Below are 22,678 nucleotides of genomic sequence, written 5' to 3'. Positions count from 1 at the left end.
GGAGGGGCAAAGTATTCCAGAGCCTAGGGCCAGCTGGGTCCTTCGTCTTTACACACACTACAATGTGTGCGTGTCTGTGTGTGTGTTTCAAGGCAGTGCATTTGCCTTATAGGGTTGTGTGAGAGTGATGAAGAGCCTGTGTGTGTGTGTGTGTGTGTGTGTGTGTGTGTGTGTGTGTGTGTGTGTGTGTGTGTGTGTGTGTGTGTGTGTGTGTGTGTGTGTGTGTGTGTGTGTGTGTGTGTGTGTGTGTGTGTGTGTGTGTGTGTGTGTGTGCGCGCGCGCGTGTGTTCTAAACGTTCTAGCAGCCTTGGATAGATAGCATGACACACTTGCTGTTGGAGTTTACGGCTCGCAGATGGCAGCTATTTCCTGAAAAGGCCAAAACATTTAAAGAATTGTGTTCAGTTTCTACGGTAACGGTGCACAGAGACTTTCATATGATCTCACTGGGGAAGTATAAATATTTATACAAATGCAAAGCATAAAATGAGCATCAAATGTCATCAGTAGTCAAACAGGCATGTATACGAGTACATGTTTCTTCAGCAGCGTCTGGCTAATAAAACTACAGTTTCTGGCTTCTTTTCTGTTTTGGAACTAAATAAATCCCACACACTGCAGTTTTAACACACTGCCTGTTTAGCTCACTTACTCATTTGGGTTATGACTAAGTGATCTTACAATGTATGACTTGTTTAGCAAGTTGGAAAGAAGAGGAAAGTTTCCTGCTCTAATTTATAATACTGTTGTTGTGTTTTGCTTCGTAGTCCCTCCCATAGGGGATGCATGGAGAGACGCCAGAACACTAGGAACATTATTTTTAGATAAGTGAGAGGTCCTTTCTTCTGAGGCGGCACACGAGTAGTCAAAAACAGCTGTAGAGACAAATGTGAACCGTGCCAATACTAATAAAGGCACATGGTTATCTGAAAAGACAGGTTAGGGAAATGTGAATGCATCTAGGAGACTTACGATGCACCCCAGGGTTGCCAGCTGGCATGCAGTGCGGACATGAAGACACTACCTGGTGCCGGGTGCTGCCCTGGCTGCACTCCCTTGCATCGATGGAGAAAGAGCGAGGGCTTTGATTGGTTTGTTATGACAAACCCCCACCAACTAGTTAGGGTTGTAAAGGACTGCAATCGCTCATCAACAAACCATGACAGGATTGTTTGGCAGGAAGGGTGTTGCTGCAATCTCAAAACAAGATATTACTGAAGCACATAATGTCGTTACAGAAAAACATTCTGCATCAGTTATAAGGTTAATTGATTTAGTTTGTTCTCATGTTGCAGTATTATCCTGATCATGTATACTGCTCCGTTTTCTTGGGATCCCTCAAGGTTTAAATGTAGGGTCCCTTCATCTTTAAGGTTTAATAACAGAGATCTGTGTAATTTCTGACACCAGCACAAAGTACTTCAACTGCAATTTCTCATATGTTCAGTCGGGTTGCATGGAGACTATGTGACGTTAGAAACCAATCATTTTCGTACAAATCTTGACGCCTGTCATTTAATTTTCATTTGTCACATGTCCGCATAACATTTCATACTCAGACCTGGAGGTGGTCATTGATGCTTTAATTTCCTCACAGCCTAATTACTGCAACAAGCGTTCCTCTTCTCCCTTCAAGCCAAAATCATTTCTAATTGCAGCTTGCGCAGAACGCTGCTTCCAGACTGCCGACGCGCTCTCAGAGGCCTCTTGTTATTCCAATCCTGTCTGCCCTTCACCGCCTACCTGTCAATTCTAAAATGGATCTACTGCTTTGTAAAGGTTCGCATGGTCAGGCTCTTGCTTGTCAGTGAATGTATTCTCTCTCTGAGCCTGAACGAGGCCGGACAATCTCTCCTGTTGCTGTCAGCGACCACTTTGACTTCTTTCCTTAAAGAACCATTTTATCTTAAGACCAATACTTATTTAAACTAAATTGTGTAATGTCAATCCAATGGTGATTAATTGTTGGCGAATAACTGTACATATTATAGTTAATACAGTTACATTGAAAGATTGAATGGTAGGCCACAGAGAGAAGGACATCAAATAAATGTGCTTGCATATTCAGTAAGGGTTAAACCAAATTAAAATGACTGCAACAGCCAGTGATTGCCCGCACATAGAACAGGTATAATCAGGACTATGTTACGGTTAAATGGAGACATATGTTGTCCCTAGCAGGGGAATTGGAGGTCTAGTGGTTAGATATTGATCCAGTCTCTGCCTGCAGCTACAGCCTAATCCTATAATCATTTTTATTAGTCTACTCCACTATAGCTGAACTATGCTCTGCTCCGTGCTCTCTCTATATATCTCCTATTTGCTTATTCTCATGTCTGTATTTTCTTCATTTTTACCACAATTGTTTTACGTTTCCTTGTTCTCTTATTATTTATTTTCAGTCCATTTCCTTAACCTTATTTGAACATGTTTTTTGTAGTATAGTATTCACTCTAATTCTCATCTCAGTGTCTGTACTTGCGTTCGCTGTAACTACTTTCATGTTATCCTCTTCCGTGTTGCATGTGAAACTAAAACTTTACTTACTGTTTTTACAAACAATTAAGTCACGTAACAAAGGTCCTTATTTTGAGCCAAATCATGGTCTTTCCTAAAGGCCCTGTCACACTGTCCCGAAATTGACACCCGATGGACACACGATAAAGGAAATGTTCAAATTCGGCTGTGATCGTAGCAACATCGGGCCATTCGTGAGGGCATCTAATAGGGCTGTGCATCTTCACTGGTCTCACGATTCGATTCGATTACGATTATCCTGTCAACGATTCGATTCGGTTCGATATCCCGGTGCATCACGGTGCATCACGATTCATACCAATGCGTTGCATCCTCAATTTTCTATATTACTGCACATGGCTTATTTTTCATCAATGCATACATGCAGTAAATACATATGAACTCTCTTTTTATTATTTAGAAAGTGCTTCAGAAATCAATAACATAAATGTCTTGACATTAATTTATAAACCAAAATAAATGAATTGTATAGGTCTAGCCTCCGTGTGTGAAGATGTTCCATCCTCAAAAACAAAAAGCTAATGCTTCTGCAGTCTAGCTGCAGCTTCTAGCAACAGTCTTCTGTTAAGAAAGGACACTGAATGTCCTGAATGAGGCATCACACACATGACTTGAGTCTGAACACAGCAGACAACAGGAGTATTTACAACAGCATATACAAACAAAAATAGTGCATGTGGGTGCACATTTACATTCTCTGTCTTACTGTTACATAAATCCCATGAATGTATGAGATTAAATTAGCTTCATTATATCTCAGTGATTAAGTGAATAATAAAGTTTCTATCGGGTCACCATCAGCCTGTCACTCATTATTTTCAGGGAGGGGGCGGGGCTTGGAGGAACGGAGAGGAGACGGTGATCGAGCTTTTTTCCTCCTGCCTTCACAAACTTTACACACGTATATATCGTCTGAAAATTGCTAGAGGACATTCATACTTTGCAATCCAAGACTTAATTAAATCCACCAAAAACCTGACATGATTGTAACGCGATTATTTTTGAAAAACATAAATCCCTGTCACACTCCGTGTCGCTGTGGCTCAGAGACACAGGGACCCTGTGTCTCTGACACGGAGTGATTGAGAGCGGGTCCTTCTGCTGTCGGTTCTGGACTGGTGTTCTTGTGTTGGTGGATAAAGCAGACTGCTCCGTGTTGCTATGCCGCTGTCACGTCTGTTCCCTGATCTCTGCGTCACCGACCGATTTGATATTAAAGTGACAGAAAAAATGTTATAGTAAAGCCGCGGCCAGAAAATCAGGAAGCAACGTTACCACTCTATAACCGATTATCTTCCGTCACTGCATCGAGACCGAATCGTCCACGTCCGCATCGCAATGCATCGTAGAAACGATTATTTTCAACACCCCTAGCATCTAAGCCATCGTATGACCGCCGGTGGAGCGGCAACTTCGTAAGGCACTCGTGAGGACATCTTGTCAAATCGTGTCATCTTCGTGTTATCATCGGTGCATTCACATTCACTCTGATCAGGGCGAATGCCCGATGGCACCGAGGATAACAAGATGCCCTCACGATGGCCTTACGAAGGGCAAAATTGACACACGAATTCAACACGAAAATGAACCTTCGCAAGGTCCTTCGGCAATTTTTTGGCATGCCAAAGATTTTGCCTCCGCTCACGAAGTTGCTGCCGGAGCCTGAGAAACTCCGCCAGCGGTCATACGATGGCTTTAGATGCCCTCACGAACGGCCCGATGTTGCTACGATCACAGCCGAATTTGAACATTTCCTTTATCGTGTGTCCATCCGGTTGTTTTATTGCACAACAAAATCATGTAAATATATTATGTAAATAACCCAATTTGTGTTCTGTGAAACTAAAAAGGATATAATATATTATTTTGAACAGGAAATTGTCAGGAAATTGACAGGTTGACAGGAAATTGTTGTTGTTATGGAAACAACATTACGGAGAAAACGTAATATTTTCTACATATAAAGACGGAGAAAGTAAAGAACAAAGTCTGAAGATATCAGTACAGTATCATAGTACTTTAACATACTTGTTTGTGTTACTTTCATTGCAGTTGTATGTCTTAAATGTAATGTAAATGTTGCCTTCGTGTGTGGTTCGGGGCCATCTTCGTGCGAAATTCACAATTCCATATTCGTGTGTCCATCGGGTGTCAATTTCGGGACAGTGTGACAGGGGCTTAAACCTAACCAAGTTGTAAAAATGTTGTTTTGTTTGAAATGACAATGCTTACTACAGTATGTGCTAAAAACTTCAACCATAATGCTGACAGAATTATGTTTCCTTAAAACTTAATTGAGAATGCGGTTATTATATCAGAACAGTATATTATGGTTTTATATAACAGGTTATTTCACAATTTCTTATTTTAATCGTTATAATTCCATCAACTTTAATCATTCTTAGTAATATCATTATCTTTGCCACACACTGTCTTTGCTTTGTCTTTCCATTCTTGTAATTGTTCACACTTGTGTTGATATCCCCCGTTTGCCTCCTATGTGTTAACAATGTGTTGGTCTCTCATCACATGACTTCTAGCTGTACCACAAGATGACATTCAGGGGTAAATAAGGTTTACCGTACTTCACACCAATTCCTTTCTTCCTCCAATCACCTCGAAACAAACAGCTGGGCTTCATAACTCGACGGCTGCAGGGAGAGTCAGGACACGCCGCTCTCAGTAATTGGGGTCAAAAGCCTTGCCCAAGGACACATTGGCAGGAGAGAGGATATCATCAGCAGCCGTCACACTGTCATAAATAGACGCCCTGACGAATCACTCCAAAAGATTTGTATGGAATGTGTCGGAGTGTGTTTCCTGGCTGTCTCTCAGTGCTCATCTGTTGTTCCTGGTGTGAGTAAGACTATCGTAATGTTGTTTGAAATCCTTGCAAAGACCTCAAATGAACTTGAATTGGTCCTTAAGTTGACCTTTTGTAGCCAATTTGCAACAAAGATCGCTGCATTGTGTTTATTTAACAAGGACTGCGTTGTTTAAGCTGGTAGTTTTGGAGCTAACAAAACCGTAAAGGTTATATTGAGAGGAGAATGATGACCATTTACTTTGCCCTTCATGTCGCTTTAAACACCCGAACGTCCAAAACTAGGATCACACGAGTTAGGGAGTAGGATAACATACACTTAACATTGTTGTGCATAAAAAGAACCTAAATAATATAATCAATAACAAATATGCACCACCAGAAAACACGAAATATGACTAGTCACAATATAAACAAACATGTCATAAAGCAGACTCAGCAGTGTAATGGTTTAAAGGTCACTTCCTCTGCCGAACTGATTTAGAACAAACCGCCTTCTGCACGAATAAATGCACAAAGGCAGGTTGCGTGGGTGTCGGGATCGTATTTGATTTAACCCAGAGTTATTGAAAGGGAAATGAGCCGAGGGAAAACAAATAGGATTCACATTCATGAATAATGTCAGCCAATCAGAAAGAAGGACAACTCCAACCTCACGTAAAAACTGTGTATCACCGTGGTTTACAATGTAGATTTGTATAATATGGTAATAAACCTTAGTGTTACTTCCCTCGTCGTTATCCAATATTTAATGTTATTGTTGTGTTTTCTTTGCTTTTAGAAAACAAAATGGTGCAGGATGCAAATAATATGTAATGTTATTATTACACGATCAAATATATATGCTAATAGTATGTCATTCCTGCCACGCATCATCATGTATGATGTTGTGGTATATTTTGAATGAGTTAGTTGTAAAAGTCGTACTACATACAGTATGATAAGGTAATGTCACTCGTCTCCTCTGTTTATAAGCATAGGAATTAAACCTTTTATTTATTTGTTGATGAAGAGACTTACCAGAGACTGGAAACATGCAAATATATTCAGTTGTATGTGTGTCTTTATCAGTACTCTGTCTTTGCTGTAACCATGCAGTGCACATTTCCCCTCTGTGTGAAGAATTAAAGGATTCTGATTCTGTGCGCCGAGGCAATTATATGCCGACACTATTTCTCTGCAACACCCTTACTGCCTCTTCATTTCATCAACTGCATGCAGCCATTGGAAGGCAGAAGAACACACGTGCTGATGCATCTGACAGAGATGTGCCGCACCCAGGCTCCCGGTTATTTGTACACGGCTGAAGTGCGTGTTATTTGATTAAGTCATGTCTAAATGACACCAGGATGCTTTTGCGCTGCTGAACATACATGACCCTTAAATGGCGGTTGCTCTTGGAGACGCCAAAGTGCTACCCAACACCTACTGCTTTGCATTCATTGTTTTGCTTGCATCATGTGGCACGTGTTCTCCGAGCAAGGCAAGGCAAGTTTATTTATATAGCACTTTTCAACACAAGGCAATTCAAAGTGCTTTACAAAAAATGAAAGACATTAAGCATAAAAAAGAAAAGCTAATAAAATAAACATTAAAAGGAAAAATACATGGATAAAAGTTACAGTGCAGTTTAAGATATGTCAGCAGAATCTCTGTTGCTTCTAGAGTTCCTTGGGAGCCCTCTCAAATTAGCTTGAAATGGTCAATTCCTTAATATAAGTGTTTCTGACTGAACATATAATGGTTTATGAGAGAGTAATGGTGTGTGAAGCAATAATGAGAGAGACTATCGTATTCATCGGATCTGATCCTGCATTCTACAGGGTTTATAAAAAGGGAGTCTCATAGTTTTATGTTTGTATTATCCGCAGAGAAATGAGACATTGAAGAGAAACTGTCTCAATATAAATTCCATCGATAAAATGTGATGGAAAAAACCGTCGCAAAATTGCAACTGAGAAATATAAATTATAGAGTGTGTGTGTGTGTGTGTGTGTGTGTGTGTGTGTGTGTGTGTGTGTGTGTGTGTGTGTGTGTGTGTGTGTGTGTGTGTGTGTGTGTGTGTGTGTGTGTGTGTGTGTGTGTGTGTGTGTGTGTGTGTGTGTGAAAGAATGTTGTGCCCTCTCCCCTTCTGACATAACCTGATCAAACTTTTATGAAAAGTGCTGTATAGCCCAAAGGTAGACACACACACACACACACACACACACACACTCAGAATACATAAGAAAGAGACAGGTTCATACAGTCACACACATACAGTTACTACAGTCCATGTGTCCGCTAATAGGTGCAGTATGAAACCTGACATGTTATTCAATTAGTGGAACAAAACCCTAAGGCTCAATAAATGATTGAATTCACAAAAGACACTCGTCAACCATACAGTCTAAAAAATGGTGGCAGACAATCGAAGCAGTCATCAGCACACAATGATCCTTACCCTTAACAGGTAGAGAAGGCAGGATCACATCTCACCCTCATTAACTCTGGTCGGGGTAGCCCGCAAGGCTCTGGTTTTTAAAAATATTTGATGAAGTTTCTTGTCATTCATACTGCTGTCAAACGTTATAGAAGACAAGAAATGTTGTACACTCATGTAAGTCATTGAATAGTTTGTATTCAGTATCAACCAGGCGGCTTAAATCCTAGTGGTCTGTGAAATACACCGAAAGATAACAGAATTATTTGTGAGCTGTTGCTGTGAGGCATATTTAAGCCTGGGTAGTATGAACATGCCTTCAGTGAAACCTGTGGTTACCTATAAAGAAGTGAGCGTACTGAGAATCTGTGAGTCGGGAGAATAAGCTGGGCAGTGCCGGCAAAGACTCATCGAGAGCTGCAACGTGTTCATGCAACAGGAGGTGAGCAACTGCAGACACAGCTCATATGAGCCCAGCTAAGCGAGCAAGTTATCAGCCAGGAGCTAAAGGAGCTAACACACCTCAGAAATACACTTTATGGATATGCTTTATTACAAACAGCGTGATGCAGGCTTGTTGTGAACAAGTCTTGCGTCCATGAAAAAATCGTATGGAAATGTTCTTTCTTGTTTATCTTCCCCTCTGTCCTTTTTATTTGCCATTGAAAAAATGTCTTGTCGATGTTTGAGAAAAAACGTGAAATGATAAGTGTCCTTGTCCTCAGCAGGGAAGAAGACATCTTAGAAATGAAAAGAATAGAGAAAGAAAACAGTGCTATACAGACTAGAAATACTAGGTAACACTTACGGTTCATAAGTTCACAAATAATTGAAGGAATGAAAAGTCAAGATAGAAATATGAAGGAAAAAAGTGTTGAGAAGAGAAACAGTGGATAGGGACAAGCTCACATCAAAAGAAATATCTGGAGAATGCTTCCTGTTTTGAAACTAAGCTAAATTCACAAACTACCATACTGCTCTTTTAGTACTAGTACAATATATACAAATATTTAATATGTTGTTAAAAAACACAATAGTCACATGCCGTAAATAGTGGGGATTCCTACAGCACTCCATTGCATTTTACGGTATGCAAGTAAGCAAATGAACGTGCTTCACTGGCTATTCAATAGTTTGTGGGGAGGCTGTGGCTCAGTGGGTAGTGTGCTGGACTGCAAATCAGGGGGTAGCAAGTTCGAGTCCCACTGCAGTCAGCATGTCGTTGTGTCCCTGGGCAAAACACTTCACCCCAAATTGCTCCTGTGGGGATTGTCCACAGTACTGAATGTATGTAAGTCGCTTTGGATAAAGGGTTAGGGTTAGCACATGACATGTAATGTATGTGCTGTTAATATAAAGGCAGAAGCGTCTAGTAACTTACTAGACCCTTACTAGTAGTAAGGTATGTGGATTAGAATGCAACAATGTTTTTGGTTCACATACATATATTGTAAATCCCAATCCAAAGAGGGGTTTGCTACGTAGGGATGGTTGGGGGTTGTATTGCATACCAGAAATGCCATGTATTAATGTATGAATGTGGTCTATTTACAGTTTACTTGTTGGCTGGGTCACAGGCAAAAAGACCAACCTGGTGACGTCAAGAGTCTCAGAGGTAGAACCTGTCCAAAGTCCTCCACAGGAAAACACTAGAGAAAGCAGCAATAATGACTACAGTGCAAACAGAATTTGACTTTTTGATTTGGACAAATTAACTCGAACTATAAAGAAAGTAAAGGACGATGAATGCATTTAAGACCATAGCGGAGAGCACCTGAGCCAATCATTCATTATCGTAGAAACAGCTTCAATGCTTCTTCCAACATGATAAAGAGGCTTTGTGGCTAATAAACCTTGTCTAATGAAGGTTCACCTGGACTAATCGTGAATACTAATTCATTGCGTGCTTTAAAAAATAGGGCAACCCTAGTTTGCGTGAAAATGGAAGGAAAACGTCAGGCATTGACATTTCAAAAGGTGAGATATTTCAGAACAGCCATTGATTGACTGTCGCTAACAGCTATCCAGTGATTGCAGCCTGACCTTTTCGAGCGCTTCGTCCAGCGATGCAGGGAAGCTTTAATGGAACCGCAATAAATCCCATCCCTGAGATTTCTATCTATAAGCTCCTCAGAGCGATGAGAGCAGAGGTAATCAATGTCTCTTGTCAAATGACTGAAAAGTGTACGTCTATGGAAGTATTACCAGGAAATCCCATGTTTCTTTTTAGAATGTGTGTGCATTAATGCAGCAGGCCATCTGGGTAAACTAGAGAAAGCTCATTTAATTAGTGTTTTTCTTCATTTATTGACCATCTAAATGTCATCAGAAAACCCCCAGTAGGAAGCCTGTTTTAGTCCTGGACAAGTAAAGGTGAAGGGAGCAGTTTCGAGGTTAGGTGCCTTGCTCAAGGGCAGTGAACTGGCACCTCTCCAGCTTTTTGTTTTTGTTGGTCCGATCGGGACGTGAACCGGCGACCCTTCGGTTCCAAGACCAAGTCCTTACAGACTGAGCCACTGCCACTATGTTTTATGATCATCATGTAGCTATTAGAAGCTGGATCTGTAGTTATTTAGGTCTTTATGCTGTGGTTTGTATCAGTGTGCTGAAGAGCTGTCAGCCTTTCTCAAATAAATCAGTTGTCCGTAAGGCTGCCTGTCAAAAAATGTCAGCAGCTTGTGAAGAATAGAGGGAGAGTGACTGAGAGAGGGCAGTTTCCTCAAGATGAGCTCGGGTGAAAAGGGTAAAAATGAAGGTAGAAATGAGAAGATGATCGATAGCAGGGGTGTCCACACTACGGCCCGGGGGCCAAATGCGGCCCGCGGACCATTTTGAATCGGCCCTCAGCAAATTAAAAAAAGTATAATGAAATATGGCCCACAACTGTAACATCTGCTATTGTACTTCTTAAATAGATATGTTCAGATATAACACAGTGTTAATAAGCCCAATGTCAGTCAATTAAAGTTGAAAACATTTTCTAACAAATCTTAGTTGATAAGAAAAAAGCCCAATGACACATTTACGTAACAACATTGAAATATACCCTTCTGTTTCCTCTTATGAGCAATCTGAGCCTCCTGTTTTAAGGAATGAGCTGCCAACACAATACATGAAACCCTACGGAGAGCTGTGTGTATATTTCATCAATATCAACCATAATTGACCTACATGTGATAGATGTGTCTAACTTATAACTTATGAGGCAACACACCTCTTGTGAGTGGTGTTTGTTTGGACACCCCTGGTCTATAGTAATGTGAGAGGAACGTTTTTCATCACGCCGGAAAACAATTCTGTTGGATTGATTAATAACGGAGCGTACTAAAGTCACAAGCAGTAGGGCAAAGGTTAGGGCTAGGGTTATGCTTTACCAAAAACACAATAGCAGTCGATCGATTCGAATCGGAGCAGCAGCCATGCTTTTCTTAGTTTTTCTCATTGGATGTCAATACGCTGTGACGTACACAGCCCTGAATGGATTTTGCCCCTGAATTTGGAGATGGTTACCATGGTTGCTGGTCCACTTGACCCTCCCTGAGGAAGGCTTATTCACCTTCGGGGATCAATACCATTATTATATACGTCGGTGTTGTTGACATTAGATTTAAGACCTTCATTTCCGCCAGAGAGCCATTCTTATAAAACACGTACACTTCCCTGTCAGGCCGGTAAGAACGGTTCCTGTCCTTTCACCAGGGCTTTGACTGTGTTTTTAATCAACGGCTGGATCATGGCAGTAACGGAGCCACGGATACAGCTTCCATTTATACAGGGTACACACACACACGATAAATCACACACACTCATTGCCCTGCGAGGTGCACCCCCCAAATGGAATAATATCAACCGTTTGTTTTAACAGTTAGAATTTATATGTGTTTGATCTTGCTTTATCTCAGCTATTTATGCAGTGTCTGTGTGTGTGTGTGTGTGTGTGTGTGTGTGTGTGTGTGTGTGTGTGTGTGTGTGTGTGTGTGTGTGTGTGTGTGTGTGTGTGTTTATTTTGTTTGTACTTCTTGCCTTATCGTCCCATTGCAAACACAGTATAAGGATTTAATTCAAAGACACTCCATTTATGTTTCTTGTATAGCCACCTACACGACATCATAAGTATGATAAGCTTCTTGTGACTTAAGTGGAAGCAAAATAAGGCAAAACAAACCGCTTGATTTATAGACATAATGCTATAAACTATCACTGCTAAACATACTTTGCATACAGTAATGTTTTAGGTTGAACATATTTAAAGTTCTTGAGGGTTTTTAAAACTTCACTAATTAATAAAAAGCATAGTTGTTCACAATCAGTCACAAGAAGGCACACAGTTGAAAGGTTCTTCTGCCACACCTTTAAGCCTCAGGACCTGGCCGTACAAACAGCATCTGGCTTTGAAAGAAATACTTAAATCTCTGCTCACTACATACAACGTGCTAAACATGATATGCGTCTAATGGCAAACAAATCTAATGGCTTTTGACCTTTTGTTGATTCTCTGAGAAATGGATTGTCAAAAAATTATAATGTAGAGCATGTTTTTTCTTTCTTTTCATCCCTCTGTGCTTCACCAGGCGGTCTGCTTTTTAGCAAGAAAGTATCAACCCTCCTATTGTCTTCGTTTCCCCCCTTACTTTGGTGTTCACGGTCAAATTTGAACGGTCCTGTTTTAACTGCTATTACATTAACACAAAAACCATTAATCATCACCAAATTTCATTTAACACCCTTTCAAACTGTACATATTGTATCAGACTACTGGAATACATGAAGAACTGCAGTAAATATTCAAAGAATATACACTGAACATGTACTGCGTGTGCCAGGTGTGATCCATGCGGGGGGATTGGGCACATAAGGGGACACACACATCTAGAGAGTGTGTGTGCGTGTGTGTGTGTGTGTGTGTGTGTGTGTGTGTGTGTGTGTGTGTGTGTGTGTGTGTGTGTGTGTGTGTGTGTGTGTGTGTGTGTGTGTGTGTGTGTGTGTGTGTGTGTGTGTGTGTGTGTGTGTGTGTGTGTGTGTGTGTGCGTGTGTGTGTGTGTTTGTGTGTGTGTTTGATCTAATCTGGATGGTTACTAATTCCTTTTCTTTATGGCGGTCACCATGGTGTTACAAAGTTGACTAAATCCTCCAAAATGCAATGAAAGTGGTGATCAGCAATTGTATATGTTCAAATGTCTACTGTGGAGGATATCATGAAGCCTTAAAGCAATCGAATGTAAAACTAAAAAGTTATGCTTGATGAAAGTAGTAAATCGGTCCGATTTGACCCGAAGACAACAGGAGGGTTGCTGCTGAAGGCAGTTCAAAACTTTAAACAACTTAAGATCCAAATGTCAGATTTTCAGCAAGTGCAAAAATAGCTGTGTGTATAATTCTAAAATGGTTCTTTTATCAAAACATAAGAGAAGGTTTCACAGAATGTTCCCGAGGCGCACAAAAGGAAAAAGCAGGGCTCCTCAAACAAACTGCTCAAAGATGTATCCAGTGTAACTTTAATGCGAGAACACAACGGCAACAACACACACTCTACAGATAGCGTTGCCATAACAACAATGTCAATAATAGAGAATAACTCGACATTAAAACCACATTTATCCGATTACAGGATCGCTGTGAATGATCTCCACCCACACTGTATATTTAACATAACTAATAGTTTGTTAATCAATGGAAAACATATAAAGAGTACACATCATGACATGTTGTATTTGCACTACAAGGTATGATAGGTGTCCTCTCTGGTTTTGGACCTTCCTTGCAGCATGGCTCTTCGGTCTGTTTCAACGTCTGTCCACCTGTCCACCACTAAAGTTCCAATCTAAAATGTCTTAAGCGAAAGAATTGATGCGCTGGTAACAAATATGTTGTATTACTTATGGTCAAAACTTTAATAGTTTTCATCCAGAGCGCCCATCACAAGAACATCTCAAGTTATCCAATACTACAGTGACAGTGAGGATTTATGGATTGCACGTTTTCATCATTTTCCAGACGACTTATCAACCAATCTGTGAACAATCCTACCCTCTGATCAGCCGGTCAGCGTCCGGAAAGGAAGCCGTTCACAGTGTGTGCTTCCTCTTGCCGTGGCTCACTGCTCTTCAGGGGTCATTATTTAGTTTTCACTTCAATTTGTTTTTCATTGCTTACTGAATGATAAGGGCGACTGTGGCTGCGAGGGAGTGCGGTCGTCTTTCCACCAGAAGGTTGTGGGTTCGATCCCAGCACGTGCAGTCAACATGTCGATGTATCCTTGGGCAAGATATTTAACCCTGAGTTGAACGACATGTAAAGCGCTTTGAGGGGTCTTAAAGACTGGATAAAGCGCTATATAAGTACAGTCCATTTACCATTTACCATAAGAGGATTTTCCTCTGGTGTCAATCCCAATAGCTGCTTTTCATTTGGACAAACAAGGTGTTTTGATTCAGTTGATCAGCAGGACTAGGATAATGTTCTCCGTTGGGTTTTAAGCTGGAAACACAATGTGATTTAGTTCTCCTGTCAAACAGTTTTTAACTTCAAAGTCAAGTCAACTTTTTTGTCAATATACTGTTTGTGTGATACATCGAAATGCTGTTTCTCACAAGCCCGAGGAATACAATAAAAAAACTATACTGTACATACATTGATATATACATACATACATACATACCTGTACACCCACTCATATAAATATATACTGTACATACACATACATAATCAAACATATATACGTATGCTCCAATTAAGATGCATAAATAAAAGGCACAACTGTCAATATATCCAAAATAACAGTCACTTCGAAACGGGTGAGGTAACATTAAAACAGTAAAAATATGTACAGTAGTGCAAATGACTGTTCACATGTCAGTTTTACTCTAATATCTTTGTTACTTCTTTCACAATTACTTGTTTTAAAATGTTAAATGACTCCATCTTTTGCTGTTATGGCCTACTTATAACATATTGTTCAAAACATATTTATTTTACCTTTCACTGCATACTCTGAAAACTAAACTCTTATGAATCTTTATTTTATTTGATGTGCTTCTTGTTATCTCTCTACGGTACACATTTGTATTTATGTCTTCCTTCTCCCACCTTTTTATTTATTCTGCTTCACTTCTGTTTCCATGTTTCCTCTGTCACCACATCCTACTCTAGATGCAAACATGTTGTATTGTCCTCAATGATCTGTGCCTGCCTGCTATTATTAGTATCACTGCCAAATGTGCATGAGAAATTTGCATTATAAATGAACAATTGTTATTCAAATATTCATCCACATTGTTCTCCAGAACAATAAACAGAGGTTTAATTGCGTAATATGTAAACAAAGGTTTAGTTATTAAAATTCCGCTTTGGTAACATTAGAAGATTGATATCAATATCCGCTTTGTGCAATCAGACTGGTTTAGCCGAGCTTATCGCACAGACTGGAGGTAAGGAAGTGAAGTTAAAGCAAGAAATTAGACCATTCAGCTTCTAATAAACTAGATCCCAGTGCTTCCTGAGTCACCAGAGCTTCGAGGAAGGACTGTAGTTAATGAAAGCTTGTGTAACTGCTCATATGATTGACACATCATTGTCTCTGCTTCCACTCTTCATGCTGCCTTAGGCCAAATACATCCTAACCCTACCTTGTTGCGACTAGGCCTGACTTACCAATTATTATTGTTTCTTTTATCTCTTTTATCTCTTTTATCTAGCCATTGAGTGCATCGTGGTTTTGCCTGAACCAAAGAGTCACTGGGATCCTGTCTTCGGCACCTGCGTTTTCCTCTTCTCCTTCCTCATCCCCGTGGCTATCATCAGCATCTGCTACAGTCTGATGGTTAAGCGCCTGCGCAACGTCCGCATCCTGTCCGGCTCCAAGGAGAAGGATCGCAACCTGCGGCGCATCACCAGGATGGTGCTGGTGGTGGTGGCGGCATTTGTGGTCTGCTGGACCCCAGTCCAGATCATGGTCCTGGCTCAGACTCTGGGCTTCAACCTGAGCAGCCTGTTCACGCTGGTGCTGATGCACTTCTGCATCGCGCTGGGTTACGTCAACAGCAGCTTGAATCCTGTGCTCTATGCCTTCCTGGATGAGAACTTCAAACGCTGCTTCCGTGAGTTCTGCAACCCGTCGCCCTTCCGCCTGGACACCCAGCAGTCGGGCCGGATGAGGAGCATCGCCAGGGAGGTGGCGGCGGCCTACAGTTGCAAAGCTGATGGTAGTGGGCACGGTGGGGGGACATCTAATCCCGCATGACTAGGCGTGGAGCTTCCCTTGGTGGGGGTAGACCCCCAACAAAGGGGAGAGAACCACGGGACAGGGAACTCCAACACAGAATTGACCCAGATTACAGCTCTCTAGCGGCACGAGCCCCCCCGCCCCCCAACTAGAAGACTGGCCTGGGGTGGGGGGGAAGGAGATGAGGAGGAGGAAGGGGTCGAAAGGAAAAGGATTTAGAAATATGGATGGTGACGCCAATATAATACATATAGTATTAGGGAGAGGGAAATGGGCTACATTGAAAGCTTTCGTAGAATGGGTGATGGACGTCTGCGTAGGCGACGGTGCCTGATATGGGGTTAGGGTTAAATCGCCCATACCATTTTGATTCCTGGATTTTGGAGTGCATATGGCCCGAACTCCACTGAAGCGCTAAGTCACTTTGGAATGTAAGAATCAAACTATCTTTAGGTGGACTTAAACACAAAAGGGGTGTTTGAAAGTGATTGACTCTTTCAACTGAGGCTGGTACCCAGTTGCTGCATCTCTAGAAAGATATCTGACTCGGTACTTGTATTTGAGAAGGTAGGTGTTGGGGCTAGACATTTGGAGAGACAATGAAAGCAGCACAGGGTTAAAAGGAGTGCAGACACCAAGATCTCTGAATCCACCACAGACTGAATACCTGCCTCGGGAGAAGAAAGCTTTCATGAAATGTGATATATGTAATGCCCACTTCACTACAGTTTATTATATTTTCATCAGTTGATGATTCAGACAAAATAACTTTAAACGCCCTGTGTACGACGCTGATCCCATTATGGGGTCCCCATTGTGACGGTTCTCTAAAAAAGGGTCTGCATAATTTTAAAATGCTGCTGAGCCCTTTTAAGAAATGTGAAGGGCTTACGAAGTATAATGTGATCAAACAGCCAGTAGACAGAAGGTGTATTGTAATAGAAGTATATGCTACAAGCCACTGTTGAACAATGTTTCCTAAACTGTGTATATGGAACTCATGAATGTTATTTCTTGTTTGAGCAACGTTTCTCAGCGGTACTGAAGCTAAATAGCCTGCGAAACCCCGTCCAACAAGTAGAGTTGATTCTGGACTTTGTATGATAACCTTTGGGGTGTGGGATAATTAGGGTTAAGGGCACAGACTGGTGAAAGAGTTTCCTGGAAAAACAGCAAAAAAGGACAGAAATGTGGGGTATCCGGCGAGACGAAATGTGTTAGGACAAGCCTGACCTGGGTGTCCTTCTCCTTTTTCTTGCCTGTTTGTGGTGGGTCAACACATGAGAGGTCAACAAGCCTGTATCCTAGGGTATACAGGGTTCAAAATGAACCATTTCAATTTCACACAGTCACACTTTTTAGGACAACCTCTGAGCCGCCATACTGTAAGCACTGTATGTGAACATTGAAGCAGTCATCATTTGCGATGTTGACTGAAGTTTATTTGCATAAATAAACCAAAGTTTGCTTTCTAGCCAGTGAAATTGTAGGGCTCATTAGCTGGAAAAGTCTGGTTCTCAATGTATGTACATTTTTCAAAAACATTTCTGATACCGAAACCTAATGATCGATTTGGGAATAAATTGGTTACTTGCCAACAACTACATCTCTGAAACATGGCACATCTCACATAAGGCCATGTTAACGATCAATTGTTAGTGTGTGATCAGTGTCTAGTAAATGATACAGGCTTACACTTACAGGTTATATGGAAGCGACTTTTCAGTTTCACCCAAACCACTACATTTTAGACTTTGTGGTAACCGACAGTTCGGTTATAATATTGCTAATGGTTATGGAAAATTAAGTGTTTAAGATATATATAAAAAAGACACTTTGGGGTACGCTGATTTCCCCAGGTCTGTAGCTGCTGTCAGGATTGGATTGGATTTGTGGTTGTGTTTTGGATTGGTGGTGAACTTAAGCTATTTTGAGGATGTGACATTAACATTGGGCGGGTTTGGGTAGGGGTGCTATCGTTGAGTCATTTTGACTCCCAGCGCTACAGTGGCAAAGCAGGAGTCTGGTCACTGTGTTCTGACCCCCCTCCGAGGGACAAAGGGACTCTCTCTCTTCTCAGTGTCTTAAAATGGAAATCAACACTGATTTAGAAACCATATGGTATTCTTCTTTTCCTGGACAGCATTAGACTACATGCCAACATCTTATAGGACACTACATTGGGCTTAGTATAATTAAATGTAGTAAATATTATTTACTTGTGTTCTTCAATAGAAATGTCTCCCTCACACAAGTCAACAATTTCAGAAATGCTTGATCGCAGTTGTAGTTCTATTTGTCGTAGTTTTGTGTGCACTACAGTTTTCACTAAACACTTAACAGTTCTGTAATGTTTGCATAAAGCATGTAAGGACAAACTATTTCTCAAAACTATTCACACAATTTGCTGGCATTGGAAATATGCAGTAACAACAGAGTGTCACCTTTAATATCTTGTACATCCTGTATCTTCAGGATAGTGGCTCATTCAGTAATACTGTTTATCTTTGTTTCAAGGCTAAATATGTACTAAGAATAATTTAAGAAAACAACAATTACACCATTTCACACTTTGGATATTGCTACTGCTCTGACATGTTTGGCTGCCGTTTCAGTGAGGCACTTAGCAGTTCAACTGTCCAGGCTTTAAGAATAACTTGTGGATTCTGTTTTAGGGTTGGTTTCCCCTTTAGTTTTATATGTGTGTCTCTTTATAAAGACCTAATTTGGTCGTGTGGTTTGATAATGATGTACTGTAATTACTTTGAATTCAAACAATATGTGTGTGTTCATTTCTTTTCAGATGTATTTGTGAATAGCAAGTTGACACATTTTGCTGTCATGAAGGGTTGTGGTATGTATGTACAAACCAATTACTTGGTGCCGTTACACTTTGCAGCACATATAAATCTTTATTTTGTCTTCTTTTATCTGAGAGGAACAATTCTATGAACTTACATTGCCTTAACTATCAAGTGAAGTCTGTTAACTGAAGCTCGCTCTCCGGCTGGATGAAATGTGTTTTTACTGGTGCTTCGCTGTTAGTTTATACTAGTCCAGACCTGTATTCATAAAAGCTTTGAGGACAGAGCTTCTACACCTGAAAAATATCTATTTTGAGTTTGTATTTCTTGAAAAAGCGGTCTTAAGCCTGAATATAAGGGTTTAACTGCATTATTCATGACTACCGTACAGGTAGCTAAAATATCAGAGGTTGTGTTGGCACATTGGCATTTTAGAGAATTGGGCATGTATCTTCTTACTCATTGTTACTTACGGGATGCTGCCTGAAACAGTAACACAGACCTGCTAACATGCTAATTGAGATGATGGACATGTGAACCCCCTAAATTGCACATCATCAGCAGTGGGATGGGAATCAGTGGGTTATTTGAGTTTAAAGAATCAGGTATAGTAGAGAATCTTTAATTATTTAAAGGTCCCCTATTGTACTGTTTTTCATCATTATAGGTATCAGATATATACAGAACATGTCTCTGAAGTGTTTGGCTCCAAATAGATAATTGCAGCATTACCCATAATCCCCTCTGTTTCAGCCCTGTTTCAAAAGTGCTGATTCTCTGTCTGTTACTTCAGATGAAAATAAGGAGCCCCTCCTGGATCAGGACACAAAGTGAGCAAATCGTTGTTCCTGAAACTTTCAGAATCTCTTTACACCGAGGGACACATGTATGCTTATGTATAAAAGACAAGAACAAGTGGATTTTGCATAATAGGTGACCTTGAAAATGAAAAAATAGTCTCTCATAGGCACTTCTATAACACATACAGTGTCATACATTCTTGAAGCTATATGTTTTTTGCCACACCTCTGGTATCTTTGATGAATAAGTCTGGTTGTACTGTTTTGAGATAGCTTTATGAATACTGGTCATCTTTTGTTCAACATAGCAGACTCTGTGTAGGAAAAATATCCGGAGCACCAAGGACACTGTCTTCGACGTGATTAACCTTTATGAAGACGTGCTATAACGCAGCTGTGAGGCTCTTTGTTGTCGCTGTTAAAACTGAAGATGCTACCATATTTTGTATTACTGTTTGATGTTTTTTGTAGCACAAAACTACATAAAGAGGACTCCAAGAGGGCAACATATTTCTGTTTAACAATGCAAAGTGCATTATACCGTCTGTTAGCTCTGTATACAAATTATGTTTAATATTACACTTATGTGAAACTATAAAATATGGTTCTGATCCTCATTTAACGTCTGACCTCTTTCTCTTGTCATTCTTGGTGTATAAATGAAAACTTTTTCTCTCCAACCGTAATGGTACGTATTGTTACCTCTGTGCATCTGGTCGCAGGGAGATATTCCTTTCATTCGTTTACCTTTTACAGACCACATGAATGTCAAATTAAAAACCTGTTGAAAATCCAAATCTAGGAAGAAAAAACAAACAATGTTGATGTTGTTGTTATTAATATTATTGCTATCAAAAGAGAAAAACGCATTAGTGTTTTTTGCTGTGCGGAGACTGTCTGGTATGTATCTATGTATTACATGTGGACCGCATTTTGCTCGCTGCCTGAGTTATGAAATGAAACAGTTCTTAAGGCTTAAAATGAATTACATTTTTGCTTGTGTTGCTTAAAAGGCCCCACTTTTAAACTTCCCTTCACCTTCAACTATAAATCCACACACAATTGAGCTGTGATCAAAAACGTGAAGTAGTTTTTTTACACTTCTTATCTCACGCTGGGGCTGGGACTAGGTCAGAGTATCGGCTAAATGCTTAAAATGTGAAGAACTTATGTCATTGTCAAATGAACTGATGCTGTCTAGTCAAAATTCGCTGATAGTGGGATTTCAAAAATGATTGGGGATTTGTTGGGGGCCGGTGACAGAGCTGTTTGTATCACATGACTCTGGCTGAAGCTACACAAAATGACTTGTTCCGGTTTTGCAAATCGCAGACTGAACTACCATGCTAGCTGGCTTGTTGTCGATGCATAGAGACTTTTTGCTGAAGCTTGAATTTTAAATTGTATATTTTTCTCTGCATATGAAATGAAAATAAAATAAATGATGGCCATGTAGTTTATGACTCATTGATCTATTATCCTGACTGTTTGTCGTATGGACTCTATCGTTTTTCTAATAGATCTTGGTGTAAGTAACACACTTCATTTTATTAAATGTTTACATTATTATTCTTGCATGTATTACCATTGTCCTTATGTTTAGGTACAGGTACAATATGTCTGTATTCAATCATAGGGACACAAATGATCACATCTTTACAAATACGCTTTTACTATTAAATTGTTTGGTTATTCCATCAAGTATTCTTAGTTTTACTTTGAGTATACCTTGTAGGCAAGTTTGGCGTAGTGGTTTCTTTGTGTTGTTTGACAATTCCTTTGTAATTAATTGTCAAGACAATGAGCTGTCACACACATGTCCAAGGACAAAGAATGAACAGCTCACTGGAGGAGGAAGTGCACAAGTTTATGTGGGAGATGCAAATCAATCAAACCTGTTGCCAGTTATTGTCAGCATCTATTATATCAAAACAAAGACAAAGGTTTGACTCATTTTCCAAAAGGTATAGCTTAGACCCTGCTGTGTGTAACTAAGATTGATCGTTGATGTGTATCGACGATGGAGAATCGTTTGCTGACAGTGCACCAACACACAACAACAACAACAACAACAACAACTGTTTTTCACTCTGAAATAGTGCTGATCCAACATTGTTGTGTTGACACATAACTCACATTTGATCTATTCATTGTTCATCAATTTCAAATGAATTTGTATCTGTGTCATCTGCAAACCTTCTTATTTTTTAACAATATGTTGGAGACATAACAAAAGTGCTGCAGTAGCTCAGTGAGCATTTGGATCCACATGAATATTTTTAAAGCTGCCTACAGCCGTACAGTAATGCGTGTTAGTGAAGGGAAATCAGAAGATGTATTTATCTTGTTGATCCGTGCAGGCCCCACATTTACCATTGGAAACTGTCTAGCAACAAAATAAAGAAACTTGATTGATCTTAGCTTTTGTTTTTTAATAATGGAAGTTATGGAGAGAAGCTGGAGACATGCATTTACAGAGATTGGTTTTAATGCAATCACTGTACATCCTTACAGATTACCAGTTTGCTCTACACTTTAGGGCTTGGGTGTAGTAATAGATAAACTAAACAGATAATCCAAAACATTAAATGATCCTCCATATCTTTAAACTTGAGGGGTAAAGGGTAAATTGGTACGCAGATTTAACTTAAGCCTACCTTAATATAGCCAAAGACAGGTAGTGCACATCCTGCTGAGCAATACTGCAGGAAATCATGTTACAGGCTTTCATGTTTAAGTGCCATTTACCGTTCCCTGACCTAGCCTTTAAAGTATTGCCTCCTAGCAGGCAACATAATTACACCCATAAAAGAACATACGGACAAACACAGGGAGCAAATGTCCCTTCATTTCGTTCGTTCCATAATCGTTAAACGGGAGGTGAGTGGATTGATGAATACAATTAAGACACTAGTACATGGCTCGCAAACCAACCGGACACAACTTCTAAATTGAAGTCAACACATCAAGAGACAATATGTTTGGTCGACAAGGGAAAAGGGTTTCACAACGATGACCATGGTGACCGTGAGGAGTCGGGAAGCAGCAGGAGAATGGGAAAAATAATCA

The 22,678-nt window shown here is 40.3% G+C and overlaps 1 protein-coding gene across 1 annotated transcript in view; it reads left to right on the top strand.

The window, feature by feature from the left end:
• Window positions 1-21,065, top strand: part of oprl1 (opiate receptor-like 1) — a 95,122-nt gene extending 74,057 nt beyond the window's left edge. The window contains exon 6 of the mRNA XM_034087727.2: window positions 15,479-21,065. Within this exon, the coding sequence (XP_033943618.1) occupies window positions 15,479-16,023 (545 nt within the window). The 3' untranslated portion in view covers window positions 16,024-21,065. The remainder of the gene's footprint in view (window positions 1-15,478) is intronic.
• Window positions 21,066-22,678: the final 1,613 nt, after the last annotated feature.

The sequence above is a fragment of the Pseudochaenichthys georgianus genome, chromosome 7 (assembly GCF_902827115.2).
Source record: "Pseudochaenichthys georgianus chromosome 7, fPseGeo1.2, whole genome shotgun sequence".
NCBI classification, from domain to species: Eukaryota; Metazoa; Chordata; class Actinopteri; order Perciformes; family Channichthyidae; genus Pseudochaenichthys; species Pseudochaenichthys georgianus.
This window is presented reverse-complemented; position numbering and strand designations above follow the sequence as displayed.